The sequence below is a fragment of the Drosophila ananassae genome, chromosome 2L, assembly GCF_017639315.1.
Source record: "Drosophila ananassae strain 14024-0371.13 chromosome 2L, ASM1763931v2, whole genome shotgun sequence".
Classification (NCBI taxonomy): Eukaryota; Metazoa; Arthropoda; class Insecta; order Diptera; family Drosophilidae; genus Drosophila; species Drosophila ananassae.
The window spans coordinates 22024036-22044518 of record NC_057927.1 but is presented as its reverse complement, the minus strand read 5'-3'; the positions used below and the strand labels follow the sequence as shown (position 1 = coordinate 22044518).

Below are 20483 nucleotides of genomic sequence, written 5' to 3'. Positions count from 1 at the left end.
GGAAATTTAAAACTATTAATTTTTGAAAACAGTGTAACCCCCTATATATGTATGAACCTCAATAATCTGGTATATTTTGTAAGGTGGTATATTTACGCGTTCCGCGTACGGTCACACACTTGTAGTTACGCTTGCGCGTTTGTAAAATCTTTTTATCGTCGATTTAAACAAGTTAAATGACCACAAAGGCTATTAATAATGCTAAAACCAAGTAATTAACTGTGTAAGCTTGGGCAATCCTCGGAGGAGACGCCGGTGTTCGACTGGTGAAGTGCCTAGAAAAGTGTAACAAAATACGCCTGGCAGTGGGTGCGCGTGTGTGTGTGCCATTGATTACATAGCTCGCCTAGGCAAATAGACAGATTGGTGGGAGCGAGAGGCAAGACGGCCAGAATCCGAAAAGGGGCAGCAACAAAAACCGCATTCCATCGCCAGAAAGCAACCTGGATCCATGAGAAAGGTGCGTACCATCTCGAGATGTGTGCCAAGATCTGTTTCTAGTTTTTTTTTTTTCGTTTCCCCCAACCAGTGATTGCAATGCACCATCATCATCCGCCGTTGCCCATAACCGGAGGTGCTAGTGCTAGTACGGTCGGTGGAGGATCGGGGATGCCAGAATCTTCCCCAGCTTCCGCAGTAGCTCCTGTGGCCTCCACATCCAACTCGAATTCCCAGCAGCAGCAGCAGCAGCAACGCCGTCGCAAGAAACGGCCGAATTACAACTACAATGGCATTCGGACGGTGGAGGTACGCAGAGGATACAATGGCTTTGGATTCACCATATCGGGCCAGCAGCCCTGCCGGCTATCCTGCATCATCAGCAGCTCACCCGCCGAACAGGCTGGCCTCCGCTCCGGGGATTTTCTCATCTCCGTCAATGGCCTGAATGTCTCGAAGCTGCCACACGAAACTGTGGTGCAGCTGATCGGCAACTCCTTCGGCAGCATACGCATGCAGATAGCGGAGAACTATTACTCGGACAGCTCGGACGAGGAGAACGCCAATGTCACTCTGAGGGGACAGCTCCTCGCCGCCAGCTTAAGGCACAAGCCGCGCTTCCTGCACCACAAAGCCAAGCTGCACAGGCTGCGCAACTCGCCGCAAAAGAAGCTACCGCTCCCAGAAGCTGTGGACACCAGTTCCAAGCCATCTCCGGAGCATCTTACGCTGCGTCCTGTCCTGGAGGATGCACCACTGGCATCCAGCCTGTCCAAGGCAGCCGATGTGGCCAATGTTAGCGCCATGGTTAGAGCCGTGGGGAGTGCTACGTTGGAGTACCGTGTGATAGTGGGCTATCTGGGCACCATTGAGATGCCCAAGCAGATATCGCATAGCTCCAAGTTGCAGACGGTGCGCTCCTGCATCCGCAAGCTTCGCCAGGAGAAGCGCCAGCCAACTATTGTGCTCATGTGCATCACGCCCGATAGCCTGAGCCTGCAGAGCTCCGGTGGCGGAGTACTGGCCACCTACTCATCGGCCAGGCTCAACTATGTAAGCTCCTCCTCGGAAAGCGAGAATCGGTTCTTCGGATTGGTCACCAGCGCCGTACACAACACCCAGATTGAGGAGGAGTACGAGCCCAGCGGTGGCGGCGGAGCTGGGGCCGGCCACATCAGCATCTCCCACAGCTGCCATGTCTTCGTCATCGACACAAAGTTGATCGAGCATGCCCAGCACTTGCAGCGGGCGCATGAGTTCAAGCTGCAGTGCACCAGGGATCCCATCTCCAACATATGCCTGGAGTTCCCAAACAACTCCGAGTACGTCGTTAATCTCGTCCGCAGCATGTACACCATGAGGATATTGCCGCCGTCCAGCAGAAACGCAGACTACGAGCCGTCCGCTGCCGGGGGAGCGGGAGCTGCTGCCCATTCGCCGCAGCCCTCGAACCACAGCGAGATCTCCACCACCACCTCGAACTCCGACTCGGGGATCGGTTTCAACAATGATTGCACGAACATATCGGACCGCATTCTGGTCGTGGACTTCCTGGGTGCCGGGGCAGGAGCGGCTCATGCCGGGCCACCAGCACACCCGGCTCCAGCTCGACCGCTGGGCATAGTGGGAATCCCAGACAATCGGCTGACGGTGCGAGCCATGCCCGATCCAGATGCTCATCCAAAGTCCCCGCTGGGAAGCTCCTCCCTGCGACGACCGAATCTCCTGGCCAACTTCAATCTGATCAAGAGTCCCGCCACGAATCTCACGTCCACCAGATCCTGCGACGACGTACTTAATCTCTTCGATGAGGACTCTCCTCGTGCCTTGGGGGTTGTGGCCTCCATGGACGACATCTCCCTGCACTCGGCAGCTCCCTCACTCGACGAGGCCCATACCTTTGTCCATCCGGCGTGTGTGCCGCGAAAGATGCGTCGATCTCTCATTTTGGAGCCACCAACAACGCCGCACAAGCTGAGCGCCCAGGTCTATGGGCAGCCTGGCTCGCGGCACTCGTTGGGCTTTGAGGCCGTGGATAGTGTCCAGTCGTCGTCCAACCTGGCCTGCCCAGACCAGCCCATGGAGACGTGGGCCAGCCTGCAGAATCTCCACAAATCGCACGCCAATCGGTCGGCCTCGTCTTCAACCCATTGTCTTCTGGAAGCTACCAACAGTGAACCGGATCTGGGGGTAAGTGGATTTTATTCAGATAGCTCTTAATCTCTATATACTTGTAGATCTTATAGTTTCTCATATCTCAATATATATATATATATATCGCCCTGAACCGCTCCTGTTCGCTGGCCATAAAAATCAGTTTACCTGGACGCCGCTCCGGCTTACCTGTATTCTTGGAGCTTATCGTTCCCCTCCTCGCTTACTCTCGCTTAGATAAGGGGCCAGGCCACAAACTCTCTCACACACTCCTAGGGGCCAAGAACTTGGGTGTTTCCTTTGTCAGTGTGGCGCCGGGCCTTTATTTCTACGGAGCTCAGCAGTAGTCACGGACATTCTCCGGAAAGTTGACGTGTTCCGGCCCGGTTCTGTACTTCTGCCATTTATGAGCGTTACATTTTGGGAGCCTTTCGGGGATTCGGTTGGTCTCGCTTCGATCATCGTGATTATCGGAGCTGACGCGTCGGTGGTGATAAGGGCGGAAATAGCCGGCTAAAAATAAAGTCCCCCGGGCTCTGACGTCATACTCGTAGGTCACGACGACAAAAGCCGAGAGCTGGTGCTGGAGCTTCGCCGGAGCGGAGCAGGCTGCCTCCGGCTCTGTCCAGGCCATCGAGCTTAATTCAATCTAAAGCAATTACTGCCGTCGACGTCTGCTGACCTTTAGAGCAGCCTCCTCCTCTTGGCATCCCTCATCCCTCATCTGTAGTCGGAATTTAGTTTGATTTTCAATTTGAGAACGCGCGATTTTGTGCGATTTTGTCGGCCGTTGGGGTTTCACTTTCGCTGCGCTTGGCTTCAAATTTCGGTTGTTTATTTTATTCTTAAATATTAAAAATAAATAAAATTGTCGCTGCGAAAAGTTGCTCCATAAAAAGTTCAGTGCAAGTTCAAGGATTTCAACCTGAAGTGAAAATAAAAATAAATAAAAAGAAAACGTGTATGAATTGCATGTTCAATTGTTTTGAACAGAGAACAAAAAACACAAAACACATATAGAATATATTTATATTGTAAAAAAAAAAAAAGATAAACAAAACCAGCTCGATGCAAAAATGTCATTTCGGGAACTCGTTTGTGGCCTGTACTCGGAGGAGAACACGGTGAGCTATTTGGATATTTAAGGTTTCAGGTGTTTTCAGGCTTCAGACCCTAAAGAAAATATTATTTACTTTTCGTTTAATCATCAAACACTAGCAGTACCCTGCCACGTTTCGCTGTGGCATATTGTTGTTGCACGCATAAAAAATAAGTCAAACAAAAAAGAATAATTTTCAAATTAATTAAATTCTGTAATACTTGTGGGTATACAATATTCTTTGTTTCTCCTCCTTAATCATTCATTATTATTTCTGTATTTTAGTACATAGGTTGCTCTTCACTTAAGCACCTTGTGATACACGACATTTTTTGTTTTATTATCAGGCGCAAAAACAAACAACGCAGATGGTCTTCCGACCCGTGAACATGCCACGTATAATTGACCATGGGAAAAACATGAATGTTCTAGATTTAAACCACAAACTTTTAAGGATTGGCCTTGTGATTTGTTGATTGTCATGGCAAATGCAAGACGTATCGGAAATTGAAGTCTTTTAAATTCAAACGGCATATCGGTTGGGATCATCGGGATCCTCGGAATGAGAACTTCCTCACCTTTGAATTTTCCTATCATTATCGTAGCGTAAATTACATTGTTCATCAATTTACTAACCACCAAACGCGTACCGTTGCACAGTTTTGGTTGGTTTATGTTTCGAAGCATGATTACTACGGAGCCAACCTTTAGGCGTAAATTGTGCGGTGGTAAGCCAGGCACGTCCAAAGAGTTTAAAAATTCAATTGGATAGTTGGTGGCTTCATCTTCATTTGTGACGCAGTCAATAGATTTGAATGAATGCATTGTTCCAATGATCTTATTTTGAATTATGTAGTTCAGGTCATCTACATCTTTATTCTTAGCCGCTAAAATTGCTCGCTCACTCAACCATTCATTATTTTTGTAGTTAGAAATAATATTTGGAAATACGTTGTTGATAAGTTCGTCTTTTGATAAGACAAAATTACAGAAATTATTTGGAAATGATATTAAACCGCTCGATTCTATCTACAAAATAAAAACCAGATTCTTTAACTACATTCTATGTAAGTACAAAAATAAATACCTTAAATGTCGGATTAAAACCTCCTTCTTCGATAATGTCTGCCCCAAATGACGTCATTTGGAAACAACTATTGTATTTTCGAGTATTTGCAAGAAAGTGGCGTGATTCTTGTGTTTCGCCGCAAAGCAATGAATACAATGGCTCTTGTGGCGGAGTCAACACTGGCAATTTCACTTTACCATTAACGCAGCATAATCCAGGCGTTTCTCCGGAAAACTTTAATGCACCACAATACTCGCAAACAACGTCCATTTGCCCAATGCAAACGCTAGGATGCAAGCTGTAATCATTGCTGCAATCGTATCGAAACGCAGCTCGATTCAAATCAGCTAAATATCTGCGTCGCAAATTGAAATCTACTTGAGAAGCACGAAGTCGAGCCATACTATTGCGGCGCTGTTCACGTGCAATTTCTCGTTCTTCTTCAGTCCTTTCATATGCAATATTTTGTGTTCTTCTTGCATTACGGCTTTGTCGGGAAAGATTCGACCGTCTTGGTCGCGGCATTATTAATTAAACTTCACTTCACTTCAATCCACTTGTTAATTATTTATTTAATAGAAATAGTTTTAATATTGATTTCAGCGCAACACAATCTTTTTGGTTCGTTGTTAAATTTGAGAGCCTGACTATGAATTTGACTTCGTTTGTAACTGACATTTTGACATTTGACATTTTCTTCTTAGCTGTCTGCCTAAATAAAAAAGTATGGGCCAGGGAGGAAAGGGAGGAACGCTGTCGAACGGGACAAAAAGTATCCTATGTCCTTCTCCTGGCTCTAAGCTACCTCCCTACCAATTTTCACTCAAATCTGTTCTTCCGTTCTTGATTTATAAGTTGTGTAACATAAAACACGATGTTCTTTTATATATATAGATTATCAAACAACTAGTCAGAGAGAGTGACACAAAACCAATTAGTAATCCCGGTTATGCAGCCCAGTTATATATTTTACTCCGTCACGTCCAACCTCGCTTGTCGGTAGATAGAACGCTCTATTTATTTTCCCATGGCGTAATCACAAACTGTTTTTTGTCTACAACAGGTGTTAATTATAACGCTCCTCCGTACACCCTTCATCGCCCAGATTAGACCCGAAGCCAAGAAAAGTATGTTAATTAAACAAAGGCTCCTATTATGACTGACTGACATTGACTTTAGCTGCTGGCTGAAACTGATTTATCATTTTTAATTGAATCGATCAGTCTTATCGACTACTAGACTGATAACATCAGCATGTCCGAATAAAAGCTTTGGTTAATCAGGTAAATGGCATTTTTTTTTTAAATTAATCAGAGGAGGGGTGGACGGGTGGGAGCACTTTAATTTCTAAGACTGGGCATGACAACTGCTCTTTCGACCTCAGCCATTTCGGTCGTTAATTGGCACGCAATCGGGGACTTGGTTGCCCAGCCGGCTGTTCCAACAGGTTGACTCTGGTCTGGTCTGATGGCATTTTGGCGGCAACCGGCGGCGGTGGTGGAGCGGCACATGCCGTCACAGGTGCAAAGGGACAAAGAATCAACCCTCGTGCCAGGGTCAGAAGGTACAATTAGAGGAGGGTGAGCTGTTAAATGTACGTTACTTTGCTTCCTTCCTGGCCGCCACTCGTCATGGGAAGTGAATACTGGCTATATGACTATCTGGCAGGTTGATTTTCTGACTTTTCAGAGTTGGGTAGTAATTTAAGTTTTGTAGAACGAGAAGCCGCCGAGTGACCTTTGCCAGTTACTTCGATTTCCATGGCCCAGAACATAGTTGTAACGTACTTGCCAGATGACGGGCAACTGTGGGAAGGGAAAACCCGATCCAAGCCAAATGGCATAAGTATCTGACAGATACAATCTACCAAAAAGTTCTAGTCCGACCTCTCTTATCAGTATCTCTCTGGCCCCTTGGCAAACAAATATTTATTTTTAAAATGCATTATGTATATTTATAATAATAATAATAAATAATATATAATAATAAACACCTTGCGCTCCAGGCACGTAACCCGCGATATGGCCAAGAGCAGTTGTCTGAAAAACCCCGCACTAGACAAGATCAATGGGCAGTGAAAAAAGGGCATAAGGTGGTGGGATAATATTCATAGAGTAATACTCTATGAATATTATCTAAAAAAACAAGATAATTATATCTATTATATCTATTTTATTTATTTTATATTTAATTATTAAAATCCCATTTCCGCTCTAAGCTCCTTAAATCCCAAAGCTCATAAAGTATTTATGAACAATATAATTTGCCAATTCCACAGAGGATTTCAGGGCTATCATAATAACTCTTAATGTAAAATAAAATTCCTCTTAAAAAGCCACTAAAGTCTGAAGGAAGATGGAAAATTTTTAACCTAAGAGGAATATTATTTGTTGACGCTGTTAAGATTTAATTAGAACTATTAACCGCGGGTGTTGGATTTTAATGCCATAGATATTAGCACTCTCTCTAGGCCACAACTGACTCGGTTCAGATACTCTCTATAGAGAATAATTGAAATTTAAAAGCAAAATGCAGTTTTAAATTTATGCAATCAGCAAACTATGAAAAACACCTGACTCTGCTGATCATTTTCCACCCTGTGTCAGTTTTAATGTTCAGCTTGTGTAGTGACTAACTGGCCAACAACACAAAAAAAATGTGGCTAGAACAGCGAAAGCGGCTGAAACCGCTTTGTAAACCGCCCCTGCCATTGCCAAGTGGCGGTAAAAAACGCGCGCAAGCGCTCTCTCTCTCTCTCTCTCTCTCTCTAGCTCCCTTGACACCTGGCTTGTTGTTGTGGTTGTTGTTACACCTTAGCCAGGTTAACAGCAAGACTGAGCCCAGCTCTTACTGAGTCAGTCTGAGTCAGTCATCGAGCGCAGTTCATCCGATCACCACGCACCTCCAGACTTGCCAGTAAATAAAATAAAAATTTTTAATTAAAAACGCGTGTTCAACGGACTAGGCCATTTACCTGGGACCTAGACCCACATTGTGTACGTTTTTAAAAAGGAATCCATCAACTGGAAATCTCTCGCACTCATCATCGATCTCGCCTTGAAGAGCAGAGCTAGTCAATTGAACTTTTGCGGCCTGTTTTGTGGCAGCCAGAAATAGAACGCTCTAAATAATATACAAGTTAAAATTGAAATGTTATTCTGTTCATTTCATAAACTAAACTGTGCAAATTCCATTACACACACACTCGCACACTCGCACACGCACCGCAAAACATTCCATTCGGCAATGCCATGATATGAAAAATAATCAAAAACAATCCACCGAACCGAAATCCCCAATCGACGTCATTTGCCCGTCCAATAATCGCGTGAAACCGCATCAAATCGCCCACGAATCGCTAGCGTCTTTAAAATACCAAAAACAGCCATATGACTGAGACTATAACTATTGGTAACTATTGGTCGTAAGCCCAATTTGATGAACGGCCAATATAACTCAGATACAAGCGCCTGCGGGGGTGTGTGATAATGTTTTTATAAACTTTTCCCCCTAACTTTTTACTTCAAGTGCGTGAGAGCTAGATGATGATATGAGAGCATAAAACATGAATCTAAAAAAATTCCAGCTGTTCAATAAAAAAGCAAAGAGTTTTATTCAAAATTAATCGCCTGCCTGCTGACTGTTCCCTGATAGCCCCGCCCCTTTAGGCCATGAATTTAATATTTATTTGGTTTGGGTGTAAACGCGAAATGATTCCACTTAAAAATCAAACAAATCGCGTGGGGATGCTTCCACTTAAATGCCCCTCCAAAAATAGTCCATTGCTTCTGGGGAAGTTGAGGGGGTAAACCCGCTCTAATTTTTGACCTCTTCAATGGAATAAGCCCCGACAGAACAGACAGATTTTCAGATTTATTACACTTGCTGTGTGATTCCTGTGGAATTTCCCCGAATTGTGCAAAAAAAAAATAAGGCAAACACAATCACTTTCGAAGGGGGAAGTATTTCGAGTACTCATTCCGATGATCATTCGATCGATTCCCCAATGATGTCACACTTCCCGGCTAGAGAACAATGAGACGCAATATAGTGAGATCTTGGGGCATTGATAGTGTTAGGGTTAGTCATTTCTAAGCCAATGAATAGATTATTTAAAATAAATTTAAATCGAATCTCTTGATCTTAGGAGCCATAGAAGGACATGAACAAATCTTAAAGCAGAAAGAATGAAATACTTTCTCAGACTTAAACCCTTAATGCTTTAGGGTTAGTCTTTCTAAAGTCAGAGAATAGATTATTTCTGAACTTAGGAACCTTAGAAAGACATGATCTCCAATGCATAAATGAATGTAATACTTTTTCCCAGACTTTGGGGATTTATCTTAAAAAGAAAAACCCTTAAACCCTTAGGGTTAGTCATTTTTAAGTCACAGAACAGATTATTTCTGAACTTAGAAACCATAGAAGGACATGAACAAATCTTAAAGCTGAAAGAATGAAATACTCTTTCCCAGACTTTGGGGATTCATCTTAGAATAAAAAACGCTAAACCCTAAACCCTCAAACTATAATCTAACGATTCCCCCATGAGTAGTCACGATTCTCGTGGGTCTCATCCACTTTCCAACTGATACATATATTTTTGTTTTTTAACATTTGGGTCAGAGCTATTAATATCTTGGCTCATATTGCGCAGTCACACTTTTCTTTCTGGTGTTTACACTGGGATTCCTGAAAGCTATTTTTTGATACTCAAATATTGATAAGGAGGTTCGTTGTTGACTCTACTACTAGGTGGAGGTAACCAGCCAGATGCCATGTGCCAGATAGGGGGGCGGGACTCGAGTAAAGAGCTCTTTTTATGGGCGCCCCATTAGTTGTGTTCTAAATATTTTGGCCATAAACATAATTTAAACATTTCTCTCTTTTATTTCTTGGATTGTTTGGATTACTTATCCAAGTATTATTATTATTTTTTTTTTTTATAACTCGTGCTGGCAAGTTTCTGTGATCCCACACAGACACACACTCCTGCTCCATCGATTGCGTAAACAAACCGCAACTGGCATGGCATGGCATCTCCTTAGAGGGGCCATCGGGCCAGGTGACGCATCACTTGAGCCAAGGAGACAAGTGACAATTTCCGTCAGCCGTCTGACTGGCTGTTGGCGCTTATTTGGCATTCCAATCACGAGTCCGCCGCGAAGAAAGCCGCGAAAGCCATCAGAGAAATGGCAAAACTGCTTACTCAACACCCGCAGTCTCGAGTTGGTCTGTCTGAAGTGCGCAGGCGTCCAAGAGATACACTTGTATTCTTTAAAATTTGCATAGCTTTTCCCCTTCCCCTTCCCCTCCCCCAACCACAGCCCGCATTTTCCACTTTCACCTCGCGAAAAGTTTACCTTTGCCGGGCCACTTGGCCGGAAAAACTCAGTCGTACGCGAACAGTCGAGCAGTGCGAACGTCTAGAACAGAATCTTCCGCCAGAACTTTGCTTTTCGATTGCCAAACAGTGTGCGATTTTAAAACTGGAAGTGCTAACAATAATAATAACAAAAAATCAAACCCATTTAGGCCGTTGTGCGTCATGAACAATCCAACCAAATCCAAAAGTGGTTGCTCCAGAATACCCATTAGCAGAGGACAGATCCCGTCGAGAAGCGGCGACACTGACATCGCCACCATGGTGGAGCGCTTCGTCCAGTCGCTGAGCCAGCTTAACGACTCCGGCACCTTCGACAGCAGCTTCGAGATCAAAAGGATTCAGCCCGCTGGAGCGGGAGTGGGAGTGGGAGTGGGAGGATCGTCGGCGGGATGCACTCCAAAGCATGTGCGGCATCGCTGCCTCACCGAACTGGACCGTGAGAACTTGGCGCGTTTTGTGCGCGACTTCGAGGAGCGTCAGGCCAGCAGCACACCGAAGGCCAAGTCGAAGATCAGCTCACCCTTCATCTGCCGGAAGGCCAGGGAACTCTATCAGAATGCCAGCGGGAGACGCAGTGCCTCTCCGCAGTGCCTGGCATCACAGGAGGAACAGCTGCCCAAGAGGTGTGCCGAGGCGGAGGACCTCATGCCCCCGCCCATGGCCATGGCCAGGGTGCAGGCGGAGCGCCGGAGCTGCCGCAGTGCCTCCAGAGTCCTGCAGTTCTTCAGTTCGGCGACCAAGAGGCGAAGTGGCAGTCGCAAGCTCAGTGAACCCGAGCCGGAGGAGAGTCGAGCGGGTTCGCCAGTACTCATCCGGGTGACCAGCAGCGGGGATCAGGAGCACCTGGGCTGCCAACCCCTTCCCCCAGTTCCCGCAGGCGAAATCCCCACCAGCTCCGACGACGAGGAGGAGCACGATGATGGCATTAGCTCGGCCAGCTCCAACCTGACCTCACAGTCGGGCAGCTCCAACAGTCGCAACCTGTCGCCGGACTCCTCCTTCGAGATGCACGCCCCCCTGCTGCCCAGCTTCAAGGTCACGCCCCCCAAGGCTGTCTGTCGGGTGGGAAGGAACGCGGCCTGCGAGTTCGCCCGCTTCCTTCGCGGATCCTTTCACGCCAAGCGCGCCTCAGTGACCACATTGCGGCGATCCCTCAGCGATCCGGATGCAGTGCAGCAGATGGACTTTAGCAAGCCGCCACCCCTGCGCGATTCCACCAACGTCATACGCGTGAGTCACTTTTAGATTCCAGATTCCTCTGGCCTGAGATCAAGAACTAAGAGTCGCCTGGGAAAGTACACTCAAGAAATAGGAGGCAAATTATTTTTATTTAGATGAAATTATGGCCTATATTTTCCTAAATTTTTAACAAATTGGATTAAAAAAGACTGTAATCAGAGTATTTTTTTAGATTTTAGTTAAAAGCTTTTTAGATAAATACTACTAGTATTAGAAAATATATCACCAATCCTTACTATTTTAGCTCTAATTTTATTTAAAGATAAATATATTTTTGAACAAAATTTAACAATCAAATAGTTGTAGTGTATTTTCTTGAGTGTATTTACCCAAATGGCGCCAATTGGGTCTTGGCCCGATTCATTTGACTTCTTCCCGTTCCCGTTCCCGTTCCCGTTCCATTCCGACGCGAATCGTTCAATCCGGATTCCGGAATTTGTTTACGCCAAACTCTTCATAATTTTTCGCTGGAAGCTGTTTATTTACGCCCCGAGTCGTCGTCAATCAGTTCCCATTAATACGGATCGGGTGATCCGTTGATGGGTGTCCGTATGGTGGCACCTGGCTGCCTTCCCGAGAATCCCCCGTGATCTTTGGACTCTGATACCATTTAATGGTGTTTATTCTGCCATCTGTGCATCCTAGGTCCAGGTTATATTCCCATTCCGATGTAGTTTATTGGTCCATAAACTATATCTGTTTGTAAAGACACAAATCAATTGTCGACTGTTTTCTGGCCAGGATCAGGTCGGTAATTGAGGCAGACAGTCAAGGTGTCTGCCTCTAATTCCCCACTTCCTAATCGGGACACCACTTGCCGGCCAAAATGACTTTCTAATTGTGGCATTTGTATGGCCAGCGCGTGCCGCAATTTCACTTTTCAATGAGTGGAGTCGAGCCCATTGGTGTTGCCAAGTGGTGCTATGGTTGCCCACACAAATATTTACGATTTCCATTCATCAATGAGTTAAAAATTAAGTAAATATTCTTCTTGGATAGCCGTATAAAAGTCATAAAACAGACAATGGTCTGTAAAAATTCATGCCACATATATCCGTGCCACTCCTGGTGTTCTGCGTAAGTGGTTCTGGTACATTATATGTACATATATCTTCCGCCTGGATCGTTCAGAACGCATATGACCCGCATTGGCTTCCATAAAGTTAACGAAAAAAAACAACAAGCCGCCTGCCGGATATTTAATTTAATTCCCAGCAGTCCGCAATTGTTAAAAAAAAAAAGAAAACAAAACAGTGGAAATTCTTTTAAATCAACAATTTAAAGTAAAAATTATTTATTAAAATTTATTAAATTATATATTATTTTTTTGAGTAATAATTTTTACTAAAAAATAATATAATTTCTGGTCATTCTTGTCCAGTTACCACTGTACTTTTCCCTTGTAATGCAAAAATTATCTCAGTTTTTCCATTTTTTTTTTTGGGGGGATTCTGGAACGGAACCGATCGGATTGGAGGGACTATCTCTATCTCACGGATAAACGCAGAAAAAAGTGCGTAAAATGTGGAAAATGATCGTCCCCATTTTTTTTTTTTGTTCGGTTGTGGGGTTCTGTTTTTTTGCCATTCCGACTGCCGACTGCCGACTGCCATTAGCTAAACAAATCATAAATAACTGTGAAATTATAGACAAAAACACACATAGACCCATGCGGGGCAACAACAAGAAGACAGACTTTTCCACAGTACTTTCAGATACACATGATCTCTGGGGGTAATTGGGAACTAGCCTCAGATGGGGGGGTGTGCTAGTGCGTTCCATGCGTTCTTTTGGTGTGTTTCCTACTGTTCCTTTGTGTATCTGCGAATTGCTTAATTTATCAACCAAATGCGCAACAGTGGCGGCGAAAAAAAAAACAACCATCGCCCGCATTCCAGTTGCCATTGCTTGGCATTTTAATTATTTCAATTGTCTGGGATGGCTTTCTTGCTTTTGTTTACATCGCTTAATTTATTTGCCAACATTTGTGCCTATTTTTAGATTCATTTATTTGCTAGGCGGCAGTTTTTTTTTTTTTATTTCTCCCAAAAGTAACTCTATTCTGTGTCTCATTAAAATGTTTTCGTTGCCTACCTAAATGGGCAAAATCCGCAATTGGGCTGAAATTCTCCAAACCACTTAATTAATTGGCCAAAAAGCAAAAAGGCGTATTTAATTAAGGCAGCTGCAACAGAAGGCATGCGTCACATAAGCTAACAGCGGCACTGGGGGGGGGGCACGCACCCACAACAGCTGGGTGTGCCTCAGTAGTGTGTGTGTGTGTACAGAGTGTGTAAGTGTGTTGGTAATTCATTCATAAAGAAACAAAACAAACAACAACAATAAAGAGCAGCCGGTGGCAGGCAAATAGGCAACAACACCAACAAAAGAATTCCTAGTCTCTAAGAGAGTCGAATATTCTATACCCTTTCAGGTGTACTCTTTATAGTAATATCCGTTTTTTTTGTGGAAGAGCTCTCCTTTAATAATACCCTTTGTAAGAGTATATATGTAAGAGCAACAACAAAAGACGACTCATTGTGAATTTTCAAGCAAAAAATGAGTAAGCAATTCGAGTTCGAAATTCGAAAATGAGAGAGCCTCTCCCAAAGAGCCCCCCAATTGTTAAAGCAGCTGTTGAGAACCCCAGTGGGAGTGTGGTGGAGTCAAGATCGCTCGCTCTCTCAAATGCACTCGCTCTCCCACTTTCTGGCTCTCTCTCTCAGATTGTATCTGTATCTCACGGCCGCTAACGATACTGTAAGATTCAACGCTTCGGCTACATGATTTTAACGCGTTGAAGCGACTGGACCGCTCTGTCGCTCGGTGCGGATTTCGGTGCGGATTGAAGAGCAAAGCGGACAAAGTACTACCTAGTATTACTAACAAAATAAGTGAAAATAAAGTCATTACATAAAGCGCCAGAGAAGCGCCAGAGAAGCGCCAGTGAAGTCGCGTTCGAAAGCGAGTAGCTAGTGGAAAAAAAAACACAAAAAAAAAGTAAAGTAAATTCGAGTTGACAAAAGCAGCACGTTTTCGCTTTCTGCTTTGCATTGCATTTTAAACCCACGCACTCACACAGATACACACCACTACACGGGCACACCTTTGGCAAAAATATAAAAAAAAAAAAAAAATTTATAAAACTCAGTGCAGAAAAACAAAGCCAAGCCGGGTAGGTTCTGCCAGATCTACGGGCCTATTATGGTTAGTTTATCATTTGAATTTCAAACGAGTCTTCCTTTGTCTTCCCCCTCGAACGCCCCATCCCCCTACTATCTCTCCTTCGTGCATGAGCCACCACCCCCAAGTCGCTAGATAAGATTCCTCCTCCTATATGGTCTACAATCGTATCTACACTTGCGGTCGTCCAGATATTCCCATTCAATGGGACTTCTAGTTGCTTTCCATTCATAATAAATTAAGATAAGGCTAGCGATATGATGAATTTAAAAAATTCAATTGAATATATTCGAATATCTTGTATCTGAGTGTACCCGCAGATGTTTCCGATAAAGAGTATGAATCAAGAATTCTTTGAATTTCTGGCACACTTCGGGGAACTTCTAGACGTTGGAAGGCAAACATTTTGGGGAATGCGACTGGAAGGAACCCCCCAAAAGGTCGGTCGGTCCTCTTCGTCATTTCTGATATCATATTTGCCTACCATGAGCTGGGTAGCTGGGTATGGGCACATATTGTTCTGTTTATCGTGTGAAATACATTTCACAAGAAACAGATATGCGTGTTATTTGCTCGATCCATCTGGGAATCGAGTGGGTTCCGAGTGACGAGTGTACGTGATATTCTCAAGTGTCTGGCCATTGGATCGTGAATGATATTTGATAAGTAAACTGATAAAGTGAGAACACCCCCGAGAAGCCAGCTCCACCAGACCGATGGAGTTGAGAGACTCCAATTACCGAAGCCCTGCTAATTAAGTGCCACCCCAGAAGGCGACAGGTTGCAGATCGGGTTGGGACTTACATAGGTAGCAGATATATAGAGAAGTGATATTGTGTATAGGGAGAGTGGTAACTCGACCCGAAAGCCATTGCGGATAAATTACTCGTGGGACTTTGTTTATTTGCCTCACTAGCGAGTAAGCTAGCCCGCCTCAAACTGCAGACTCAGCTCAATGACTTGGCACTGGAGAGTGCCAGATGGTGGCTCCATCATGGAGATACAAAAAAAAAAAAGAAAAGCATTTCTCTCAGTGTATTTCGAGTTGAATATGAAAAGACACTGAAAGAGAGGGCGGTTCGCAGCGGCCATGTAAATGGGAATATGAATGTGAATGCGAACGTACCCACGATGGCGGCACCGGAAAATGTCCAAGTCAGTGTCCACTGAAGCGGGGAAGTGCACTCCACCCCACTCAGCTCTCCCAGCCAGCTCATCCCACCACTCCTCTCCAGCTGAACGGAACGGAATGGTGGTTTTCTGTTTTTTTGTTTTCTGTTTATTTTACTTTGTGATTTCTTAGTGGTTGGACTTAATTATTGCTCATTCTTGCATGTCTCACTCTGCCTAAATTTAGTCACTCTACCTGCCACCTTTTCAGTTCGATTTCCAGTCCACAGACTGCAAATTAGCCAACGTTTATTTATTTTAATTATTTTCTTTGGCAAATTGCTCATTTCCTATTTAGCGACTAACTGAAGGCCCCGCCGCCTTTTGTTTGGCAATCAACGTTGATTTATGTCCGTCGGCCACTCGGCTTTAACTTACTCGGGATGTGTGTTTGTTGCAAGTTTGTCATTTGGTTTGTTTCAGACTACTATCTTGAGGATTTCTTTTCTCCAAAAACAAGTGCAGACTAAGTAGTTTTGAAGTGCTTTATGACCCACATTCTGTGATAAATTTTATTTTTTACATTAAACGACTGCGCTGCGTCACAAGAACTTATGAAATTGAAATTCAATGTATATGTATCTTGTATCTTGTTCATAAAGAGTATCTCGTGGATGACAAAAGATGTTTTTCTCAATCCGCTCAATTGCCAGCGTGTGTCGAGGCATTTATTGTTTCTTTTTTTTTTATATAAATGAACTGGCCCAAGCTGGAAACCAATTGGTTTCTATTAATGAACAAAAATGAATGAAAATTGCTTTTCTCCTTTAAAGCTCAACAAATTAGTGTGTGTGTGTGTGTATAGTGTGTGTGTTTTTAAAGTAAACTAAAACCAACCGGAAATGTTTAAAATTTCTCTTTTATCTATAACGATCGGAGAGCGCCAGGCTGTGGGGCAACCAAAAACAAATGTATTTTTTTGTAGTTTCTGGCCGAGCTGAGCTGGCTGTGAGTTATGATTTTCTGCGAAACTCGAGCTTGGGATCTGAATAGAATGATGTGTTCGGTCATGGAATTCATTAATCTCCCATCCAACAAGGGGATGGCGTACAAAAGCTGTCGTTAAGCGAAAAGTCGGTGGGAAGTGCCGCCTGGTGCCTCCACAAATACAATGACCACATGCATATGGGAATAGAGCATTCTCTGTCTGTTTGAGCAGCGATTATCGTAGCTCCTCGAAAGTGCAGTAAATAGAATGCTGTCAGCTTCGAGAGTTGGGGGCCGGAGGGCTTCCCTCATCATCAGCATACGAGGGAACGAGAATTCAACTTCGAGTGTCTTTGGAAAGGGAACTGGGGGGGGGCAGCGTCCAGAATGCGTCACAGAAAACCAATTTATGAGCTAACTCGAGGAGTTCAAAAGTTTATCGTGTCTGCCTGACCATGATAATGATGGGCTCTGGGGATGGCCACAATTTGTAGTTGAGAATTGCCGATGAATAGACATCTTTTTCGGGTTATTGCACTTGTAATTGCACCTTTTTTTACATAACATAAGTGTTCTTGAAGAAAACAACCCATTTACCAAGCTCCATATTCTCATCTTTCCAGAACCGTGCTCTGCCCGCCAATGCCTCGCCCTTCCGTCGAGCCTGGGGACAGTCTTCCTTCCGCACGCCCCGCACCGACAAGGTGGCCAAACAGCAGTCGGGTCAGCCGGGTCAGTCGTCGCCGCTGGTGAGACGCACTGCCTCCATGAACGCCTCCGATAACGATGTCTACATCAAGACCCTGATGCTGGACCCCAATCTCAAGCCCACGCGCAGCCAGCAGCAGCTGAGTCTGCTGCAAGTGCCCAAGATCCTGACCACACCAGCCCCGCCCTCCGCCGTTTCGGTATCGGCAGCATCCGAGGACTCTGCTCAGGACTATGGGTGTCCCAGCAACTGGAGCAACTCCTTCGAACGTATGCTCCAGGATGCAGCCGGCATGCAGACCTTTTCCGAGTTCCTCAAAAAGGAGTTCTCCGCGGAGAACATATATTTCTGGACGGCCTGCGAACGGTACAGGGTCTTGGAATCGCAGACGGAGCGGGCGGTGCAGGCCAGGGAAATATTTGGCAAGTATCTGGCCAACAGCAGCATGGATCCGGTCAATGTGGACTCGCAGGCCCGCAGCCTCACGGAGGAGAAGCTGGCCAGTGCTGCGCCGGACATCTTCGCACCTGCCCAGAAGCAGATCTTCAATCTGATGAAGTTCGACAGCTACCAGAGGTTCATCCGGTCGGACTTGTACAAGAGCTGTGTGGATGCGGAGCAGAAAGGACAACCACTTCCCTACAACGGCTCCGACTTGGACGACTTGTTGAAGACAAATTTTCACTTGGCTGCCTCATCAAAGGTGAGTTTAAAATGATTCCCATATGCCACTCCAACTGACAACAATCCTAATCTCTTCCAGCTCAAAAAATCGGCTAGTAACGCTGAGGATCGACGGCGGAAGAGCTTGCTTCCATGGCACCGGAAGACGCGGAGCAAGTCCCGTGACCGTTCGGAGATTATGCCGGAAAGCACACTGATGCCGGCCCCCCCACTCCCCCCGGCATTGCTGACCAGTTCCTCCCTGAAGCTCGCCTCCGGGCAGAACTCCCTCAGCGATCTCCACAGCTCTCGCAGTTCCCTGTCGTCGTTCGACGCCGGAGCAAATAATGGAGGAACCAGTGCGGAGAGCGTGTGCTCCCTATGCCGAGTGATACTAACAGACGGAGCCACTACTATTGTGCAAACAAGATCCGGGGAGACAGTGGGTCAGCTGGTGGAGCGCCTGCTGGAGAAGAGGAACCTGGTGTACCCCTACTACGACATTGTGTTCCAGGGCACCACAAAGTCGATTGATCTGCAGCAGCCATCGCAACTGTTGGCCGGAAAGGAGGTGCTAATTGAGCGGCGGGTGGCCTTCAAGCTGGACCTGCCCGATCCCAAAACGATCTCTGTTAAAAGCAAGCCCAAGAAGCAGCTGCACGAGGTGATCAGGCCTATTTTAAACAAGTACAACTACAAGATGGAGCAGGTGCAGGTGATCCTGCGCGACACCCAGGCACCGATGGACCTCATGCAGCCGGTGACCATGGCCGATGGCCAGCGGCTGCGCATCGTGATGCTCCAGCCGGATTTTCAGGCCGGCGGCGGTAGTGGCAGTAGTGGCCTGCCGCCGAAGCAAATCAAACCCATGAAGCCGCTGCCCAACCAGCTGGATGAACTCACCAACAAAATGTTTACCGAAATGCTGGCCAGCAAGGCGGATGTTGCGGCGGACAAGCCGCGCCCCAGCGACCTCTGTTCGATGAAGTCCAATGAGGCACCCTCGGAGACTTCCTCCTCGCTGTTCGAGCGCATGCGGCGGCAGCAGCGGGACAACAGCATCACCAACATTCCGGGCAGCAAGCTGCCGAAGCTCAAGAAGAAGTCCACGAGCAGCCAGCAGTCCGAGGAAGCGGTCACTCCACCGGCAGTAGCAGCGCCAGCCGATCCCAAGAAGCCCATCATAGCCAAACTGAAGGCGGGGGTGAAGCTGCAGGTGACGGAGCGAGTAGCGGAGCACCAAGGTGAGTGGGCAACCGGGAGGACCCTTTCGATCCCAGATTAATCTTCTCTTCTTTAATAATTCCAGATGAACTACTCGAGGGCCTGAAGCGCGCTCAGCAGGCGCGGCTGGAGGATCAGCGCGGCACTGAGATCAACTTTGATCTGCCGGATTTCCTTAAGAACAAGGAGAATCTCAGCGCTGCGGTTTCCAAACTGAGAAAGGTGCGAGCCAACCTGAGTCCTGTCAGCAAAGGACCGACCTCTCCCAGCGAGATTCCCCAGCCGGCGCCGCGACTCTCCATAACGCGCAGCCAGCAACCCGTGTCGCCTATGAAGGTGGACCTGGATCCAGAGACTGAGTTGCCTGCGGAAACGCAGGACCCCACGGAGTATGCCAAAGCCCCGCCTCCGCTGCCGCCAAAGCCGAAGGTGCTGCCCATCAAGCCCTCCAACTGGGGCGTGACGGTTGCCCAACCGACAGGAAACTATTGCAACAAGTTCTCCCCCACAAAGAAGGCACCCACATCCCCAATAGAAGCCTCTGCGGCGGTGTTTTCAAGCAAGATTCCACTGGAAATTAACCGCAAGGCTCTGGAGGAAGCGGGATCCCGATGTGCCTATCTCGATGAGCCCAGCAGCAGCTTCGTTTAATGGGAATGCCCAAATGATTTGTGTTTAAAGCATCTTGTAAATAATATATGTGCACTATTTATTTATGCTGTACTCTCTATTGAATGTCCACACAAACCATGACGAACTTTTGTATGCAATCTACTGAGTGAACGCGTGTATTTATAGCTAGCATCTTTAAGCCTAGTTTAAGTAATACATTACTTTGTTGTAAAAATATACCACAAACATATATAAACTTGCCAAGTTGTTATTGGATTATTGCACATCTTGATGTGCCAACTAAGTGGTATTTGGTTTGTAACATGGAACTTTATAACAATTTTTATGTCCTTGCTGTAAGGGTATTGTAATTTTGGTCAGAAGTGTGCCTCGCAGTGAAGGACACACCTCCGACCCTATAAAGTATATATATTCTTGATCAGATCGAACTAGTCGCTCAGTTATAAAGCTATTGACTTTAAACTTTTCCCGCATCCTTCTGTTATTTGCAGGCAGTCGGATATAAGTCAAAACAGTTGGGATCGGACCTCTATATCTTATAACTCCCATATAACTGATTGAACAGTAATGCCATAACTTGGATGCTTTT

The 20483-nt window shown here is 45.7% G+C and overlaps 1 protein-coding gene across 6 annotated transcripts; it reads left to right on the top strand.

Annotated features, from left to right (window-relative positions):
* Nucleotides 1-84: 84 nt before the first annotated feature.
* On the top strand, nt 85-20129 carry LOC6498938 (regulator of G-protein signaling loco). 6 transcript variants are annotated; one of them, XM_014910346.3, is made up of 5 exons: nt 85-460; nt 530-2628; nt 17289-18077; nt 18138-19281; nt 19347-20129. In XM_014910346.3, exons 2-5 carry the CDS (start codon nt 538-540, stop codon nt 19910-19912), a joined length of 4590 nt encoding a protein of 1529 aa, XP_014765832.1. In that variant the 5' UTR covers nt 85-460; nt 530-537; the 3' UTR covers nt 19913-20129. The 6 variants fall into 6 exon arrangements, with proteins under 6 accessions (XP_014765832.1, XP_014765831.1, XP_001955643.1 ...); XM_001955607.4 differs by lacking the exons at nt 85-460; nt 530-2628 and adding exons at nt 7623-7756; nt 10296-11376; XM_014910345.3 differs by lacking the exons at nt 85-460; nt 530-2628 and adding an exon at nt 3208-3716.
* Nucleotides 20130-20483: the final 354 nt, after the last annotated feature.